This window comes from Alligator sinensis, unplaced genomic scaffold, assembly GCF_000455745.1.
Source record: "Alligator sinensis unplaced genomic scaffold, ASM45574v1 scaffold1008_1, whole genome shotgun sequence".
Lineage (NCBI taxonomy): Eukaryota > Metazoa > Chordata > Crocodylia > Alligatoridae > Alligator > Alligator sinensis.
Genome location: NW_005842013.1, coordinates 2,043,901 through 2,064,574, shown reverse-complemented (window position 1 = coordinate 2,064,574; position 20,674 = coordinate 2,043,901). Strand labels below are relative to the sequence as shown.

At 50.2% G+C, this 20,674-nt stretch overlaps 1 protein-coding gene across 1 annotated transcript in view; it reads left to right on the top strand.

Moving 5' to 3' along the window:
- Positions 1-4,655: 4,655 nt before the first annotated feature.
- MOGAT2 (monoacylglycerol O-acyltransferase 2) overlaps positions 4,656-20,674 on the top strand; it is a 50,570-nt gene continuing 34,551 nt past the window's right edge. Inside the window, 1 exon segment of the mRNA XM_006021965.2 lies at positions 4,656-4,819. Coding sequence (XP_006022027.1) covers positions 4,726-4,819 — 94 coding nt within the window. The 5' untranslated portion in view covers positions 4,656-4,725.

Here is a 20,674-nt window from a genome sequence, read left to right as displayed (position 1 = left end):
GTTATTAACTCCCACTCAATTGAAACATATGTATTCTGACACCTTCAGGAGTGTTGTAATGGGAGCCTCCTCCCGGCGCAACACCACAATCAAGGACCTGTGGCTACCGCTGTAGAAATATCACTCTGCGTCCTGTAGAGCTCAGGTAATCACATGGAATTACTCTGCACTTTTGTCATTTATCGGTAATTCCTTGACCGTTAGGAGGCAGCTATATTTTACATTTTTCTAGGAGCTGATAAATGCTATTGCCACTTATACCCTGCTTGACAATCTCACTTGTCAAGCAGCCACAACCTCTCAGTGATGCCTCCACTTACGACGTCATGTTTTGGCCCTTGACTGTTTAATATTTTGGGCTGTGTGCAGGCATCTGACTTGAAGCCTAGCCCTGATTCCTAAGGAGGGTTCTTGTGACAGTAGGTTTAACCTGAATACATCATTGTGACATCTGAATACACCATTGTGATATCTGAATACATCATTATTTCATCTGAATACATCATTGTGACATTGCATCACGCGTCCCATAATTCTGGGCTAGTGGCTCTGGACACACTCAGATAGTGGCTCTCTGGGGAAAGGATTCAAATGATGCCAAGGGGACAGCGTGGCTGCTAATGACATTAATAGAAGCCATATTTTGATCATCAAGGTCCTTATTCTGGCAACTCATAATGGTCTTTTCTTGGCCACGGGGCAGAAATGCACCACATCAGCAAGGCTCGGTAGTTTTGTGTGACAGGGTGGCACAGTGCATCTTGTACTAGCTAATAAAAGATAAAAAGTCCAGTGCAATGTGCATGTCCTGGCCTCACCTCCATGCCACGCAGATTCCTCAGCAGCAGAACAATCCATCTGTGCAAACCACCACGCTAACTGCAGCCGGCTTTCGGCTGGGGGCATGATGGTGCAATGGGGCAAGAAGGAGCTCCCAGTTCTTGCGCACACATGAAGCGGCAGAGCTCACGTGACCCTGCATCTCCTCCAGCCAAGGACTTTGAGGGCTCCCGATAAACCATTTGGCTACTGCTGAGAGTGATCATGTTCCAAGGACCGAAGCGCTGAGTCAAGCTGTTCCAGGAAAAAAAAATCTATCTACACTATATTGCAAGCTGCATTATGGAGGAATTTCAAAATGTGTCCAAAGGGCAATCTTGTATAGTCTAGCATATCCACTTTCTTCGCCCCGCTAAGCACTGTACGAAAGCACTTACGGCCCCTGATTTAAATTAAGATCTTAATTTCTGAATTCAGAAAGTGGCTAGTGATGGTTATGGCAACCCTACCAACGGTCACTACCTTTGTTGCCAAGTCTTTGTCTTTGAAGCTGCACACTGAGTGTTGCTCGGCACTGCCACACCATAAGGGAATAGCAATAGTGCAATGTTCATCTGCTTGATTATTTTTTGTTATGGATGTAGAGCTGGCCAAGCAGGGGCAGGAGAAGGGGAGAGGGGAATCATTTTTCCCCCAAGATTTTTGAGATCCTATTATTCAGACTACTGCCGTTTACCCATGACAGGACCTGTGGCATCTGAATGTTGAATTGGAGTAGAAATCTGTGCATTTGTACAGTTTATTATTCCTTATTTTTTCTGTCTAACAAGCTCTGTCTTTGCTATCCAAAAGCAGGAGCATCAGGGAGCTTAGAAGACAACTCTCAAGCATGGAAAATCCATTTGTTTGCCATTAGTGTGAGTGGTAGACGGTCAGGAGGAGGTTTCCTACTTTGCACAGACTTCCTGAGTAACTCCGGGCAAGTCCCTTCAGCCTGGATGCTTGAAGGTTTTTAGGGCCCTAACTCTGATTGAAACCAGTAAGCAGGTAGGAGCCAATGGAAAGGTTTTTTCCTTAATGCTCGACTCAGGAATTTGCTTTTCTTCTTGGTCCTCCAGGACTTGAGTTTATTAGCCTTCTGCATATACAGTCAAGCCCAGAAATATGGGTAGAAGTAGAATCAAAGGTTGGAAAAATATATACATATACATATGCATATACATATACATTATTATCTGACCACCCAGACACTTTTCTAGCCCTATGCAGCTCAGCATTTTTTGCCCCAGTAAGTGAGGGGTCAGCTCCAGTTCCAAGGAGGAAAGGAGCAATCTCATGGTGAGGTATCACAGGGTCTAAATTATATCTTGAAATAGGCCTGTGGACAAAAAAACATGGGACTCGGGTAGGACAACATGGTACGATACGTATCCTTCATTTAGCTTGGAAGCTCTCTGGAGCAGCGGTCTTTTCTAGCCCGTGTGGCTCTTGTCCACAGAGCTCTTTGGGTGGGTTGGGTCCCACGCCTGTGCACATTCAAGTGGAGATTCCCCTCTGGGGCAGCTGGAGAGTTTCCCCAAAAGCAGAGTTGAGATAGGCCATCACCACCTGGCCTCAGAGCAGCAGCATCAGTGGAAGCCGTAGTGAGGAAATACCACAAGGTCCTTTGCGACCATAAACCTCAAAATGGAGCCATCACCTAGAAATAACGGGAAGCCAGAGAAATCCCCGCTCTCCAGTGGACAGCGTCACCCAACTGATGCACTGGGCTTTTAGCAGTGGTGTCTCAGCATGTCTCCCGGTCTCTCCACCTTGCGACTGGTGACAGCTCTGCAGGGGCGATGCAATGCCAGGGCCGTTGTAGCCTCCATGGCGCTATGCAAAAGGAGAAAACCCAGTAGAGGTTCAGATCTAGCCGGCAACTCTGTCCCCTACTGCACCCGCCTGCCTGTCCCACATCCAGGGAAGCACAGGGCTTCGGTGCGAGACAAGCATCAACTTTCCTTTCCCAGCTCCCTGCACGCACTGGCTCTGACTCATACTCTCTCCCCTTTCCATTTTGGAAGTGGCTATAGGCTATAGGCTTGTCACCAGGAACCAGTCTGTATCCAGGCAACAGGGTCCAAACAATTAAAAGCCTCATTTGTCTTCCTGAAATGGCACGACAACATTTCAGGCAAACGAGACAGAAAAATAGTCTGAAAGCAAGAGAGGTATCTGCACAGAAGTGACTTTGGGGATGGTGGTTTAACCAGGGTGTTTAAACAAGATTTCCAGCTGCTGCGTTCTTTCGGGCCATTTAGGAGAACCGCATCTCTCACAAAAAATCTGTTGGGCATTGTATCTCCTACAACGATGTACCTGTTTTATCGACCTTACACGTTCATCAAGAAGCTGAAAGGGGAGAGGCCATTATACGTATTGATTCCGATTCCTTATTGCTGAGTTTTTTTTGTCCTTTGGCTATAGCCATTTTTTTTCAATTGCTGAGTTACAGGAAGTAATTGTGCCCTGCATGCACAATGGGCGATTTACTAAAGGGATTCAATTATTGCTTAATTTATTCTCTTCTAGAAGCATTTTTTTTGTATTCTGGTCACAGTTATACCCCAATGTGTCCAAGGTCTCTTTTGAAAAGGTTTCTCTGTCACCTGAAGAAGGGCACTTGATGCCTGAAAGCTTGTCCAACAGTCCTCCCAACTATACAGTTGGTCAAATAAATGATACCACCAAAAAATCCTTGCCTCTCAGACAGTTTTCTGGACCATCGCAGCTACAACAACACTTCGATCCGCCCACCATTTTAATAAGAAGTGGTGAGAAATTCTCTCATGGTCCTAGGAGCTTTATGTATTGATCCCTCTCTCTCTCTGCTTCCCCAACACACACACACATGCACACATGTGCACGCACTCATGCATGCATGTGTGCACACACGCATATGCATGCATGCGCACATATCAGATTTACCCGAAGAGCCATGTCTGCACACACACACACACACACACACACACACACACACACACACACACTTTCATCCCATGCGTGCTCTGGTGTAAGGGATGGGGTCAGCTCCCCACACCCAACACACATAAGATGCTGCCTGTTACAACACTGTAGTTGGCTCACTTTAGAGTCCTCTTTGGGCTGTTTAAATTACTCCTTGGGTTATTTCCACACTCACACTCATCCCCCCATACACAAGCAATGCACTTAGGATACTTAAAACAAAGGTTTTTTATACCGCGCTTTATATCACAAAATCACTCCATCACAAAGCCCTTCCCTTCTCCCCTTGAAAGGCCATCATCACCCTTGGACTATGGTCCAGCCCTTCTTCAGTGCCTTTGCCTTGTCTTTTCAAACAAGACCTAAATGGCTGCAGAACAGCACAGCTGGAGGAGGCTTGGGCATGGGTCTCTCTGCTATACAGTCTGCCAACACAAGAGACCTTTACAGTACTGACAATGGCCCTGGCTGTGCTTGCCCCTGCTGTAAGGCAAGGGGGAAAAAAAACAAATATTCCTTAGTTGTGCAAGGAGTATTGTATGAAGCAGAAAGCGAGAGGGTCTGTGGGCACATCTGGATTGTGTGCGTGCAGGCTCCAGACACATCTCCTAGAAGCAGAAGAGCTGCCAAGAGCTCCCAGACATGCACAAATGAAAGGTCAGAGCCGTATCCTCAGAGAAGCCTGCTTCCAACTTCCACCCGGCTGCCTCAAAGTCACTGTAAATCACAACCACCCACACAGCTCAGATAACACCCTTCCCCTCCTTCCTGGAGCAGGCGGGGTTTGCTCACTAACCTCCCAGCTGTCCAGATGCCTTGGGTGTTGCACAACCCACTGTGCTGTGAAGTTGGGTAAAAGCAGGAGGAAGACTTTGCCCTCTGCCACTCTCACTCCAGGACTGCCCTCTGCCTGTCAAGCTGCCTCATCAGTCCAAAATGAAGATTCAATTTGCCCCTCTCTCTATTCCTTTGAAGAGAAGGTTTCAAACCGCTGCAGTACTTCAATGGATCTTCAGCTTCTTGTTCCTAGGTAAGAGACTTTTTTTTTCAATACGTGTGAAAAAGATGCTTCTCCGCAGGGGGAAAGCACTATGTGTAGGCACCTTGCAGAACCAGAAGGGCTATTACAGAGGTGGGAAGTGGAGGCAAAAAAAGGATAATAAGGTTTCACCAAAGATTTGACAGCTGGATTAGAACTCACACCCCAGCGTTATCAGTGCTTTCCCGTGCTACACTCACTGTAGAGCAAGAGCAAAATACTTTTACAGGGAGCAAATGGCATGGGGCCAGGAGAGTTTTTTCCTACTAAACTGTGCCCTTACCAGACTTGAAACATTCACGATCTTAAGAAGCCATCATGAAAGGTGAGAGGTGCATGTGCATGCACACACGCACACACACACGCACGTACACACGCACGAATGAAGAGAAATTCAGAACATTGGGAACTCCAGTTTTAAGAACAGAAGTGATGCTAATCTTCATCTGTGCTCAGTGCCCGGATAACCCAGCACACAGGTGCCATTAGGAGCACCTTGCCTGCATGGGCCCTCCTCCCTTTTTGGTGTTTATCCTCTACCAAATGCAAGGACAGAGATTCACCCTATTTACGGAGACCTGCTTGTGTGGCTCCATCTCATTTGAGTTTCCACTTCATTTCATTAAAACTCTCAAACTAAGCACAGGGACTTTGGGGAAGTTCCCCTGCCTGAGCACCTGTGCTGGGTCAAGCTCTTGCTTCTGATTTAGCATCTTTTTGCAGCTAATTTCTGTGGGAGGGACTACATGTGCTCTTCTCTTAATGTGATATAGGCTTACTGCACAGTAAAATACTGTGTAGTAAAATACTGTGCAGTAAGCCTTCCCTGGGAGCGTGTTTACACACGCACCCTGTTGGGAGCAAATCTGCTCCCAATGGCCGTGTCCAGATGAGCGTGACTGTGCAGTACTAGCTCCGCAGACACTTCTATGGCACCACATACTGCACATTCAGGTGTTCACCGCACTGCGAGGAAGCAGTGCAGAGAGGGTTTTTTGACCCCCGGATATCCAGGGATCAAAAAAACACATGGAGAAAAAAAGTGGACCAGCACAACTAGGGACAGCACTGGCCACTCAAAAGCAGAGCCGGGCCACCTGGAGCCATGCTGCAGCTGCCAGGCAGGCTCTGAGCAGCAGAATTGCCACTGCTGCAGCCCCAGGAGGCCCCCAGGACCCCAGGTACGGCTGCTGGAGCCTCCCCTACCACCCTAGGGTAACTTGCTGCACATCACTGTGTGTTCCCTGTGGACAGCTAGCAGCGGCTTGAGCCAGGAACAGAACAGGTTGCATTGCTGCTAGTTGTCCCCGGGGAACCAAACATGCACACCATGTGTGGACACACCCAATGAGAGCAGCCCGGTACAAGAGTCAGGGGGAGCTCTAGACCCCCTGAGGTGCTAGCCCAAGGCTGGCAGGGGCACGGGGGGCTGTTCCCAATGTGGATGGGGTGAGGAGAACTGTCGGCTGCAATGGCAGCTGCCTCTTAACCCCGTGCACATCAGGAGGGGTCCTGATGTGCACGGGGCCAAAAGACAGCTGCCGTTGCAGCCAGCAGAGCTCTCCCAGTCAGGGGATGCAGCTGCCAGTGAGTCCCGTGCCCAGTGGGGCTTCCCCACCCAGCAGGGTGGGGTGAGACCTGTTTAGCTCCTGGAGCAGGTGCTGGCTGGATATCCAGGGGTCAAAAAAACCTGTGGAAGAAAAACCTGGCACAGCACATGCTCGGGCAACCTGCCCTTGCAGCATGGAGAACACCAGACTGTGCAATATGTGGCGCTGCGAACACATTTGCAGTGCCACATACTGCACGATCACACTCATCTGCATTCACACTAAGGCTTTCCCTGTTGCTGGTCAAAAATAGACCCAGGCTCAGGGTTAGCTGTAAAAATGGGACCCACCCCACACAATGCATGATGTTCATGTTGCAAGCACCTACAAAACTGCAGCACAGCCAACCATTGTAGAAGATCCTGGTGTGTGCCATCAGCAAGCAGCAATGCTCTTTTGTTAGACACAAAAAAAGGCAGTTTCCAAGGAAACAGTACAACTCTGGAAAGGAAGCAGTGGAGAGCTCAGGAGCCTGGCAAACTTGCTAGTGCAACGCTCCTCGCAGGTTAGATGAGGGTGCAATGAAAATGAGACAGGGGTACTGTTTAATTGACACCGTGTTTCCCGATGGCGTGAACATGGCTCTGGGAGACCGGAGATCTGGGGGCCAAGTCAACAGTGGATACAAAAGAGATCGACTGTGCTGATTTACACTAGTGCCCAAGAGCTCCTGATTTTGCCCTGGTCCTTCAAGCCAAGCCATTTCACCTGGGATCTTAATCTGGTCAATGCAACTTGTTACCTGGGCTTGGACACTGCTGTTTGGGCAGGGGATACCAGGAGCCAGGAGGCAGTGATCTCCATGGGAAATCCAGGCCTGCAGACAAAGTGTAGGCTGAGCTTTGTTTGAAATCAGAGCTTCCCAGACCTTAAATGCTGGGGGATGCAAGCGAAAGAGGAACAGGGGAAGAAACCTTGGTCAGACCCAGGTCGCTCTCCCTTTCAGCATCCCCTCTCTGCCCCTGTGTGACACTGGAGACTGGGCTAGATGGATCCAGTAAATGGCATTTCTTATGTTCTACGTTCTTATGTTTGTGAGTGACTTTATTGAACTCAATGCCCCAGGCCAGATTTGGGCTCCTAATGTGATGTGATGCAATGCAGTACCCAAGGTGCCTCAAGTTGCTGCTAATCTGCCCTCCCCAACTCTGGGGGAAGGTGCTGAGCTGAGAGAGCCATAGCTTGTGGGTATGTTCAGTGCCTGCCAGAGTCTAGTCTAACTCAGGCGTGCTCAACCTTTTTTGTACCAGGACCCATTTGTAAACATCAATGGCCAGTCCCAGCCCAGTAAATAGTTTAAGTAGAAAACAGCCCCTTGGGCCTGCCGGTGCCCCTCACTCCCGACCCATTGCTCCTTGCCCCCAGGCCCCAGCTCCCCAGCTTCCTATATGCTTGCGACCCACAGGTTGAAAAACGCTGCTTAGGCATCACCAGCACAAGTTAGAGCAACCCAGAGGCTGCTTCAATCCACACCAGTACCCGGTAGCTAGGGAGTGAAGATTGGAAAGGTGGCATATACGGGCATCGTTCCTTCTCCCCCATAAAAGCCCTGCACAGGGCACAGCTCTGTGAAACCCGAACAGGGCAGGTCCCTCTGCTCCCCAGTTTGTAAAGCAAAGATAATCTCAACCTTCCTCCCTGGGAGCGAACAAGTTAACATCTGTCGAGGTATGGAAATCCTTGTGCCCTGAGGCCCTGCACTGTGCTGGGGCATTGACAGCACATTCGTAACAGAGTGAGCTGTTTAGCAGACCTAAGAGAAGGTGTTCCTACCAGATCGGCACGCACACTTTCCATGGATCCAAATCAGGAGCGAGACTCTACCAAAAACCAGTTCAGATGTGTCAGTTTTAGAACGGGTGAATATACAGAATAAATCCTGGCAACTTCTGCTGGGCGACTGCAGACCCATCCATAGGGACCAAAACACAGCATGGTCCGTTCCATGGAAAAGTCCAGCCTTGACCTTCCTTTTGTCCCAAAGCAGAATGAGGACAATCATGTGGGTTCCCCACAGAACTAAGCCAAACATTTTAATTGTTGGGGTTTTTTTAATGGTTTTAGCCAAATAATTCATTTTTATTTGAGAGAGAAATCAAAATAAAAACGCACCGGAAAATATTGCACATGAATGTTTCGACATTCGATTTCTGCAATGGGCATCTCCGGAGGGGAAAGTATTGCCACACAAAAACCTTCTGCCTGGTCTGCATGGGGAAATGCTGTCTATTCCCCAGGACAGCATGCCTACGTACCCTCCCAGCTCACCAAGTCAGGCTCCAGGCAAGCACAGCTTGGCAGTGTCCTGCTAGTGTCAAGACCACAAAAGTTCTGGGTTGAGCTGTGAGGTAACAGCTCTCAAGCGGGGCTAGGGACAGAAGTTACACATAAACTGGTTTAAGTGTTCAGAACTGGTTTAAACCTGTAACAGAACGTAAGTTCAGTGCACATAAACCAGTTTCAAAATAGCCGAAACTGGTTGAAGATAAACCTGGTTGAATGTAATATCAGACTTAACTGATCTGGGAAAAACCAGTTTATGGAACTTCTGTCCCAGACCTTCCTATTTTAAGTGAAATCAGAGTCCCCCAGCTTCCCAGCATGCTTTGCAGCCATGTGGAAGGAAAGGGAGGGCTTTCTCTAGCGCTCCCTGGCTTCTAGCCTGAGCCACTGCAGGCATATGCCTGCGTTTCTTGATTCAAAAGTGAACGTCTATCCACTTGCAAATCGGTTCAAGCTCTGCAAGTTAGGCTAACATGCAAAGATTGAATCGATTCAGGCTCGGGCTTTTTGAATGCCTGTCCCTAGAAGAGACAGGGACCTGCACATACTTTAGCCAGAGAGCTGAGAAGAGGCCACTTGGTTTTGCTGCCTCTGGGTAATGAACCAACAGGGCAGCTGGGAAATAGGGGGCACTGAGGCCCCCGGTTTTTAGACAGGGTGCTGGCTAGCTCAGTGCATAAGCATGGCTGTCTGACCTGCGTGGCTGTGCCAGCTCTGGGGGTAAAGTCTACTGCCACCTCTTTATTCAGAGGATAACATTATCTGCATCACCAATCAGCTTACATTTGCTCTTGGCACAGTGGGCACGTGAAGACAGGGAACAGCAGGAGTTTTCTTTGCTTCACACAGCACAGGGATCAGGGGTGGGGAGAAGAGGATCTCAGACACTTGTGAGCAGTTCTAGTCCCACCAAGCTCAGCACTTTGCACCTCACCCATTAGAGGGCTCGTTAAGCCATCCTCAGCAGAGACCCCAGCTTGGACCGCAAGCCTACTCCAATTCATTCCCTTCCTCTGCTGTCGAGGCAGTGCACAGCTGACTCTAGTCTGGTCATGAGTCTCTGCCAGTAAGTATTTATCCTTGTTCTGCAGGCCCATAGAGGATCCGGGACAAAAATGCATTGGGCTCCTGGCTTCTGGCTTTAGCCCCTGTATCCGCAGACTGCCAACACTGCCGCCAAAGGCACATCCCCGTGTGCACCCTAGCTACTAATGCACCAGAGTGAGTCTGAAGCAAACCAGCCAGCAGTGGTCATGACTCCTGTTTCGTGTATGATTAACTTCTGTTCCTGTCCAGGGTGGTAGAGACAGGAGCCTAGGGATCAAGGGGCATCTTAACAGTGCCTCGTAGAACCTAAATTACTCTCTCATACCACGTAATTCATTAAGTGCTCCCATTGCCATGCCAAATATAGTTATCCAGGCCCTGTGCTGGGTGCTGGGGCTAATAATGTGCCTACAGTAAGACACTTCTATAGCACCTTCCACCTTAACGCTCAGCAGCTCTGCCCCTCACCTTGATACCCCAGATAGGCATTAGCACCTTCGTTTGAGAGCTGGGGAACGAGAAGCCTGGAGGGAGCTATGCAACTTGCCCAAGGTCACACAGCAAGGCAGTAGCAGAGCCAATGGGTGAGACTGTGCTATGCTTCAGCTCAGGAGGAGGAAAGCTTTAAGGCTATCTTGCCCAGTCTCTTCAGTGCTGAGAGCTCCTACCCCCTGACAGGCCAGGCTCAGCTGCTTTCACTGTGCCTGCCCCAGCCAAATCCCTCTGCGGCAGGACATGGGGCTTTTGTAGCCTCTGTTTGCCCATTCAGGCTTTCCCTTACCATGAAGGGGCTGGAGTAGGGGCTGGAGTAGGGATGAACTCCTCACCCCGGGTCCCCTAACTTCTGGGCAATGCTCACTAACCACCCACGCTGCATCAAACAGAAAAGCCATCTAGCTCAGGGGTGCTCCACCCCCAGCCTGCTCATGGATTGCAGCTCATGGAGCCATAGCATCCAGCCCCTGGGGCTCCCCATGGGTGAGGAAATCTGGAGGTGAGGGAGCACGGTCAATTCATACCATCACCCCTCCACTACTGCCAAGTCCCCAAGCACTGGGCCACTGGATCCATGTGGTGGACCCACGTGGCCAGGTCACGGCTGGCCCTATCTGACATGTGGGGCAAAAAAGGATGAGCAGCGCTGATCCAGCTCAGCACCCTGGCTCCAGCAGTGATAAGCAGAGAATACTCTAGAGCAGGGGAGTCAAATTCCTCCTGCCCCTGGGGCTGGATCCGGACCTGGTGGCGGCAGGGCAACCAGTAGTAGTGGGGATGGTGGTGGCCAGGCTAACAACCATGGCCAGAGGGCCTCATAGCCCTGGGTCTTGCAGCGGGCCCCACCTCCAGGTTCCCTGGCCCACCAGTAGCCCCTCTCATTAGGGGTGTACCAAACTTGAGGAGGCAGCCGGCCAATTTTGTGGGCAGATTGCGTGATCGGCTGCAATTTTCACAGGGTGACAGGACACCCCATCATGAATCTGATTGGCTGAGGGGCCCTGGCAGTCCTGCCCCTCCCTGCAGATTGCCAGGTGGCCCAAAACCATGGCTTAATTACCCTGCTTAAATTTGGGAAAGCCGTTAATCCATGCATTATTCAACTTGGATTACTGGCTTCCCCGAGGCTTCCTCAGGGTAATTAAGCTGCCATTTGGGGCCATCTCCAAGCAGGGAAGCTGCAAGCAGCTGCACCTGGGTCCTGGGCCAGCTGTGGCAGGCAGCCTGCAAGTGGCTGCACCGGGGTCCACGGAGCCCCGGCCCGTTGCTGGTGGCAGGTGAATTACAGCCCTTGCCATTTCCCTGCCAGCCGCCCTGATGCATGCACCTGCTGGTGGCAGTGAGCCAGACCCGGGCTCCACGGACCCTGATGCAGTTGCCCGTAGGCTCCCCACCTCCTGCTGTGAGCAGCCCTGCCCTCCCCGCCGTGCTCCAAGACTGTAGGGTGCACCAGCCTTTTCTCGGCTTGTTGGTAATTTTATTTATTTTATTTTTTTGCAGCAAACCCACCAACATTGTGGAGCCTGCTACTTTTTGCAAAGCCCACCTGATTTAATATTTTCTATGTAAAACACACAAGGTCCCTAGTACCTATTGTCCTCCACAATATCCTGGGACAGTGAGTTCCACAGGTTCACCCTGCCCCGTGCACAACAGTACATCCTTTCGTTTGTCTGAGACTTCAGCAGGGGCTCCCCAGTTCTCCTAGACTAGAGCAAAGGGCCTGATTACTATGGTTACAATGACGTGAATCTCCATATTGAGCTTTTAATAACGAGCCAGGCGTCATACCGGCTTTAGGAAGACTTCATGCACTGAATTACAGCGGCTCCATATTCCACTTGCACTGCACCTTGCTAGGGAGGTCTTTGTCCCTGAGATTAATGCATTCACTATTTCATGGTTCCCCCACTTCTGGACTACAGGTTGTGGGGCAGAGTTGAGGGAGTGGAGGGGATTATGGCAGCAGGTATTTGCAAATGAAGGTGGAGGTGGAGGGGAAATCATGTAGAGCTGCTACCACTAAGCAGCATCTGCTTTTCTTCCTCTCCCCCCTCTCTTAAAAACAATGCTAAGCAAATGGAGCAGAGCAGCATTATAATCATGTCCCATTGCCACTTGTGCCTGATGAGCCAGCAATCCCAGAGCTCTGTCCCTAGCTGATTAGGTGACAATTCAGTCCCATCAGGAGTCCCCAGCACTGCAAAATTCAGGTCATCTAGTGGGTTCAGAGGACATTTTCTAATGAACCACACACATTGCAGATTCCTGCCCCCTCCACCCCCCAAAAAATAATTCGGCTGTCATATATTGCCATGGCACTTTCAAAACCTGCTAGCCCTCTGCAAATATGCACTGCAGGTACAATGAAGTAGGTCTTCAGCTAGCAGGGGGGAAAAAAATCAACATAGCACTGTATACATCAGAGCTCCCTGGCTGTTTCCCCTGTGCTTCTTAGACCCTCTAGAGCAGTGCTTTTCAACTTTTCTTCATTTGCAGAGCCATACAAAATTTTGGTATGTGTGGGTATTCATGTACTTCTGGCTGATTGTAGTCAGCTTCCGTAGACCCCCTTAGACATAGCCTGCAAACCCCCGGGGGTCTGCGGACCACAGGTTGAAAACCACTGCTCTACAGAATGTATTAGGCAAGGGGAACACCAGCATTTTCCAGGCCAAGAGTAAATGCTTCAGTGTCCCACACAAAGGAGATCTTTTATACAAGAAATCAGCTTTTCATGCCAGTAAGGAAGGGTGGGTGGACCTGTTAACATGATTCAAAAGAGAAGGATGGGCGGATCCTTTTTGCACAAGCCCCAGGCATGTGCAAAAAGGATCCGCTGATCCCATCTGATCCCATCACTGTTTTAAGTTTGCTCCTCTGAAGAGCTCCCCATTGATTTGGACTGGTGGAGTAAAGAAAATTCAGTAGGAAAGACGAGATCAGATATGAGAATGGTGTCAAATTGAGATGCAGCAGTTTAAACCCCAAGGAAAATGGGCCTTGTTTTGTCCACATGAGTCTCATCAGTCCACTCCTTCTTCCTCTCTCTCCCATAGCTGATAGATAGACTCCCCAGCCCAAGCCATCCCCAGCTTCACCCCAAGCTCCCCCTTCCTACCTAAAACTTTCCTATACCCTGAGATTTGAATACGGTTCTGTGGATACCCTAGGGCTAGGGTTAGGGTTAGGGTTGGAGAGACCAATAAATAATGACTGTGAGCCTCAGCACTTCTTGGTCAAGTCATGGCAGAGCCTGTTCTCCTAATGCAGTGATTCTCAACCAGGGTGCCGCAGCACCTGGGGTGCCTGGAGATCCTTTCAAGGGTGCTGTACCATGCACTGTTAGGTTTGCAAATATAATTCACAAGATAAACCCAGCGATTTCAAATAGGAATCCATAGCTGTGGGCTTGCTGAGTTCTTTGCAACAGAAAAACTGCTCTATTGTTTTTCTGTAGTCAAAAAAAAAAGTGAAAACTAAGAACTGGCATTTTCCGTGGGGTGCCACAAGTCTAACAAGACTGAGAACCACCGTACTAATGGTTCTCCCAGCCCAGCCAAAACCCTCTGGACATCTCCCAAGATGAGCTATTTCAAGTCCCATCTTCTTCCTGATGCATCTTCTCTGCAGTATTGTCTTTCAGGCAAGACCTCAGCCACAAAGCGATTAGCTCCCTGACTAACATCCAGTGTCTCCTCAGCTCTCTCCTTTCAGCTGAGTTGCTTCTAAAAAGGTACCAGGAAGCTTTGAAAAGTAGAAGACAGGAGAGGAAGAGAAGAGAGCTACCAAGTGTTAGGTTCCCAATGCAAAAGCTATCACTCTTCCTCGTGCCCAGTCCAGGCCCCTTCTGTCCTTACAGGCATGGAGGGAAGGGGATGGGCGTCACATGAGTTTATCACGGTCTTTGGGAGCACATGTTCCAGTCCAGACTTTGCTCTTGTTTGCATGGACTCTATTCATGTGCAACCAAAATCAGGATTTAATCAGGAGCTCAGGAACAAGCAGTAACCCTCTTGACTGCCATGGAAACCAGGTTGAGCAGTCCCTCAGTGGGGATGCTTTTGTTCAGGGACACCTACACAGCTATACAGAAAATGGAGAGAGATTACAGTATAGTCAGAGTGGAGCCATTTCCCTCCACCTATGCACCCCCCGCCCAGGCAGACACCACCAACCGGTTCACTAAGGACCCAGGGCTCCATCTCAAGCCTCCAGCACAACACTGCACAAAACCCTCCGAGAGGCAACAGGCTCAGACCAGACGCTCAAACCTGCCCTACCCATGGTGGACAAGTAGAGACAGTCAAAAAAACGGAGGCTGAATTAATTCAATCTTCGCAGGTTAGTCTAAGCTGCGTAGATTGAACCCAGAAGCAAGTGAACAGACGTTCACTGTTGATTCCAGAAATGCAGCCACATGCTTGCAGTGGGCCCAGGCCAGAAGCTGGGGGGCGCCAGAGCACACTACCTTGCTTGGCTGGAGCAAACAGGTTGAGCCAAGGCTTACCTGCCCACCCTTTAAGGGGAGGGGTTGCAGAGGAGGTACAAAGCATCCTGGGATACTGGGGGACTTTGCATTAACTGGAGGGGATTTGGAACAGAAGTTCAATAGACCAATTTAACTTAAACCAGTTAAGTCTGACACTACATCCATCCAGGTTTATCTTAAACTGGTTTCGGCCATTTTGAAACAGTTTATGCGTGCTGAACTTCTGTTGTGTTACAGATTTGAACCAGTTTCTGATCACTTATACCGGTTTATGTGTAATTGCTGTCCCTAGCCAGTGGGTCAGGATCACAGTGATGTCTCCTATATGACCAGGTGATAACCCACTTAGAGATCACAGTAACCTCGGACGACTGTCCTAGACAGCACCAGGTGAAGGAATCCCAGCCAGGCCGAGGTTGGAGTGGTGACGCAGTCTACTGACCTGTTGACATGACTGGAGCCAGGATTTAAACTGGAGTCGGGGCTGATTCCAGAGCTGGGATTTAAACCCTAGCGACTGGCATGCAGCATAGCAGCAAGTACCAGTGGCTAGCTTAGATCTAGCATCAGCAAGGATGCATAGGCAAGATTGCAGAGTTCCCTCTCCCTTATGTGTCTGCCTTAGCAGCTCATCTGGGTTGCAGGGGTGGGGAGGAGATGAGTGGAAGAATAGAAGCACTGGCTACAGTAGCAGCTGCCTTTCCTGTGCAGAGAGCCCAGGCAGGTAAGACTTCCCTTCTCCCCTCCCCACTCTATACAGGTCAGTATACCTGCCCCAGGTGCTGAATGAACTTCCCATGTCTCTGATATCCTGGTAGGAAGCAGAGACCTGGCTCTGCGATGTTCTCTCTCTAACACATACCATACAACAGCATCGTTGCTTTACTTCCCTACCAGGCGCAGCGCCATTCCCACCTTCCAAATTCAACAGAAGAGCTCCTGTAGGGATCGGTTATCCAGGTTGTAGCCGTATTGGTCTAGAGGCAAAAGGAATCAAAACTCATAGTAGAGGTGATATCTTTTATTAGACCAACTAGATTTTTGAAAAAAAAAATAAAATCTTGACTTGCAAGCTTTCAGGCACAAACACCCTTCTTTGGGCATCAGAGAAAAGATTGTAAAAGTTCTCCTGGGTAGAAATGAGAGTTCATATTTCATAGGAGAGCTGAAGACGTGGTAAAATCTCCTGTTTGGAACAGTTCATTTTATATGCAGTTTATATATTGTATATGCTTCTCCTGTGCCTGAAAAAGGGTGTTTGTGCCCAAAAGCTTGCAATTAAAGATTTTTTGGGGCACAAATTTAGTTGGTCTAATAAAAAATATCACCTCTACCACGAGTCCTGATTCCTGTAGGGATCGTGTCCTTGTGTCTCCAACTGGGGCAGTGACTTCGTTCTGGCCAGCACACAGCTAGCAAGATCAAACCCTAAAAAACATCTTGTTTTCTCTGCTTACATCCACTGCCACCAAGATGCCTCTAAGGCTTAAAATCCACGCCCAAACTGAACGCCTGCATCCGACCCAGTAAAACAGGCTGCTGTTTACACAGAAGTGGAATTTAATGAAACCCAGCCCCAGCTCTGCAGCAATCTCCCATTACAAAATGAGAGATGGAGAGCTGAAGAAACATTAATCAGAAAGTGGTAATTGCAAGATTAAAGTCTCGCTTTGCTGATCAACAATTGGATCTAGCCAGGAACAATACTGCTGTCTTGTAACATGTACTTTGAGCTTTGCACACTGTAATCATAAAGGGAAAAAAAGGTAATTAGATATTACACAATTTTGCAGCAGATTTGTTTACATGGCTCACTGGTGCGTTAGGAAGAATGCAGCTGATTGTGTTCTCCATCTAGAGCTTTTGTACATCAGCTGGTCCCTAGAGTCTCATTTAGCTTTGGGCAAAATGTTCCCCTAGCCTTACAACTGCTTTCTGCACCTGAGTCACAAGAGGTCATTTGCAAAATGAGATATCCAGGTTTTAAAGGAACACCGCCAGGCGAAAGGTCCTGGATCGTTCCAGCCTGGAGCTCTGTACAATATTCCCACTGAGTTCAATGTGCTCACCACATGTATGGAAAGCAGGTATGGTTTTGTATGTGGGCTGCCTGCCTGGGTGTGTTCATCCTTTGTGGTGCAATTAAGATGTTGCACATGTGAGCATTTCTGCCCACCCTAGGAAATTTTGGGATGCCCTTTCAAATATAAAGAGGATTATATGACAGGTTGCAAAACACTTGTGCTAATCCAGAGCCACGTATATTCACACTGGTGGAAGCAGTCTGTTTTGTCAGTGCTTATACAGCAGAGGCAGGCAAGGTCTGGCCCACAATGGACTCCATGTCCCAGCAGGCCTTGCCTGTGTTGCTGTGGCCAATTTCCACAGAGACCCCAGCAGTAGTGGGGCTGTGACAGTGCAAGGCCAGGGTTTCCTTGGAGACCAACCCCAGCAGTGCTGGCAAGGCACATGGCTGGGCAGCGAGCTGCTCCAAGGCTGGGATCTTGCAGCAGTGACAGCGTGGTTCGGAGCTGGGGCACAGCTGTCATCTGCTGCCCACACACCCTTGATAGGGACGTGCAGGCAGCAGATCACAGCTCTGCCCCTGCTCCGGACCACACTGTCACCATTGCAAGATCCCAGCCCCGGCCCCAGAGCAGCTCTCTGCCCAGCCTTGCACCCTGCCAGTGCTGCTGGGGCCGGTCTCCATGGAAACCCTGGCCCCTCATCACAGTACCTTGGTTACTGGGATCTCCATGGAAACTAGCCACAGCAATGTGGGCAGGGGCTGCTGGGAAATGGAGTCTGGCCACCAGCCAGATCGGCTGTGTTGCCCACCCCTATTATACAGCAACCTGCTCAGCATGTATAAGGCTCTGCAGTCACGCTGACTGGCAACAAAGACAGCAGCTGCAGACTGGTGAAGATGTCTGCTATCCAAACCAAAAGAAAAGCCAACATGAACTAGTAGAAAGTCTTAAAGAGAGCTGTGAATGTCTCCCGCAATAGGTCACATCTGAAGTGAATGCAAAATGGTGCTGCTGCATGGGTGAAGATCTAGCAGACAGCAAATAAAAAGCAAAGGGTCCATGTCTTCAAACACCCCAGCTTCTGGGGGAGCCCACAGCCCACACCAGCACTTCGAAGAATCTCTCTCATGGTGTTCATCACACTTTCTGCCAGGCCTTAGCCTCATAAACAGGTTCGGTGATTGCTCACATGACTAAATATCCAGAGGATATGTTTGGGCCTGTTATCTGTAATAGAGTATCTCTATTAGATTATAGATATAGTAGATACAATCTATCACAATGATAATATTATAATCTATTATTTAGTATAATGATAGACTATTATAGAGGATCTCTAATAATCAGAGGGGCTGTTGTCACAAATGTGGTCTCTCTACTCAGAAACTGGCCTGCCTGTTAGTTTTCTATTCCAGTGATCAGTCCGAAGCAATGCTTCAGATGCATTCTCTGGGGGAGGATTATTTGTAGCAGGGCACTAAGATGTGCCTGGTCCTTTAAGGGCTGAAGCAGCCTGGCCAGGGAGTCCTGCAGGCTAAGCAGAGCTCCCCAGCTGCAGGTTGCCTGAACCACATCCTAAAGGGGTAACTGGTCAGCACTCGTAGATGGTCAGATGACCAGAAGGAGGCAGGGTCCTGGGGACATATAAGCTCAGGGCTGGAGCTAGCAGGGTTCACTGTGACTCTGGAGACTGCCAAGGGAAGGAGCCTGGCATTAGAGAGCTACCCAGAGATGTTTGGTTGCCTGCTTAGAAGGACGAAGGCTCCAAGAGCCTACAAGGTACCCGGGGCTAGGAGACGCACTATCCTAGGGTGGAAATTTTGCCTTCTTAAAGGGGCAGAACACCGTCTCCCTTGTTATCATTGTGTTGTAGCCCAGGGGCTTATGCTTGTGTTATTGTTTGCACCGGTGGTTTTGGGATGAGGCTATAAAGGGAGGAGGAAGCCTCATTAGTGCCCAGCGCATAGGGCACCCTATTGTGTAGAGCCCAGCACCAGAGGGGCACAGCTACAGGGACCAGAGAGCCCAGCGCCAGAGGGGGGCAGACACAGAGGTGCCAGAGGGCCCAGTGCCAGAGATGCACACAGAGGTGGCAATAGTAGTATAACACCCAGGGGCAATGTGTAGGGGGTGCCTGCAGGTGCATGTGCACCCCCTGAGAGTGGCGGTGCACCCCCTACAAAAAGGTGCTGCTGACCACCCTGCCACCAACACTGCCGGTGGCATCTATGGGCGGTCTGCGATCCCTGCTGGCCACCGCCAATGCTGCCGGTGGCGGCTGCGGGTGGTTGCCAACCCTTGCTTGGCGTTCGCCATCCCCCTGCTGCCACCAGTGCCAGCGGTGTCTGCAGGAGCTCCCCTGCTTACCACCACCGCACTCCCGCTGCCACCGCCGTGCCCCAACCACCACCATGCACCCCCCAGCTGCCAGGGGCATGAGTCATTCATGATAACACCTGTGAGGCATGGGACACGGTAAAGGGAAGGTCGGAGCTGTGTATTACGCTCATGGTATTAGGGCATAAAAGGGGCAGGCTCCTGCCTAGAAACAACTTGTTAGTTACATCAAAGGCGTGGCAGGAGAGTCAGGTGGGTGGACTGCCCTAGACAGGTGGGCAGGTAGACGTTATGGCCAGCCTTGAGATGGCCCACTGTCACACTATTCATGTGCAAAAATGTCTTCATTGTCCTTCCAGTTTGGGAGATTTCTATCTGCTGAGTGGTGCCTGCCTGTGCATCCCTATACCCGCTTCCCCCCCTTCTCTTCCCCCCACCCAATTAAGCTTTGTCTTTCTGTCCCACTTGCCATCCTCTTACAATAGGGATGTCAAAGGGATAGGCCTCAGATTGGATCCAGCCCACGGAGCCCTATTGTCTAGCCTGTGTGCTGGCTGTGGAGTGCAGACCAGTGTGCCAGATGTAGCACACAGAGCCCCACAGGTTGCATATGGGTTGGGAGCTGGAGCCAGCACACATGCTGCATGCATGCTTGATCTAGCATGTGGGCACCATATGCCCAGACCAGCCCCATGCATGGGCTGGGACCTGCACATACTTCACATGGTATGCTGAGGCTTCAGCTGGTGCACACTGCATGCAGCCTGCAGGCCAGGCTGGGGTGCACACTGCAGGCAGTGCCCATGCCAAACCAGCCCTGTTTGCTGGATCTACAACAAGATTAGCCCATAGACTATCTCCATATGCTGGATCCAGCATGTAGAGCTCCACATGCAGTGTGCACCCCAGACTGTCCCATGTGCTGTGTGTAGCATTTGTCCTGGACTGGCCCCATGAGCCTCGTACCATCTGCACAGTTGGGGCCAGCACATGCTGTATCTGGTATACAGGGCTGGAGCCAGCATGCGTGTTGCTAAAGCATGTGGGCCAGTCCAAGATGCACACTGCACTGGATGGCCCTGTGCACTGGATTTGGCATGTGGGGTATTCTGTAGGTGCAATCTGGCCTGCAGACTGGCTCTGTGCCCCTCACCAACCCACAGGGCCACATGAGTTTGACACCCCATCCAACAACAGAAGCACACAGGGAGCTGAGAAAAGATGGCAACGAAGAAATATAAATGAAGTCCCCTAACAGCAAGCAACCTGCAAGCTTGAACATAGCATAGCTCCAGCCCATGGGCGACTGGTGCCACCTTAGTCAGGGGGGGCACATGTCCCACCCGCAACCTGTCAGCGACCATGGAGTGGGGGTCCCCCACGGCCAGTCTCACCAACTGGGGGGAGGGGTTCTCCCATGGCCGATCGCGCCAACAGGAAAGTGGCTGCGGTGTTCCCAGAAGCGGCTGCAGTGCTTCATTCAGTGCTCCCACTTCCCAGCTGGTGCTCACAGTGCTTCTACCTGCCCCCCCCCCCCCCCCCACCCCCCAAC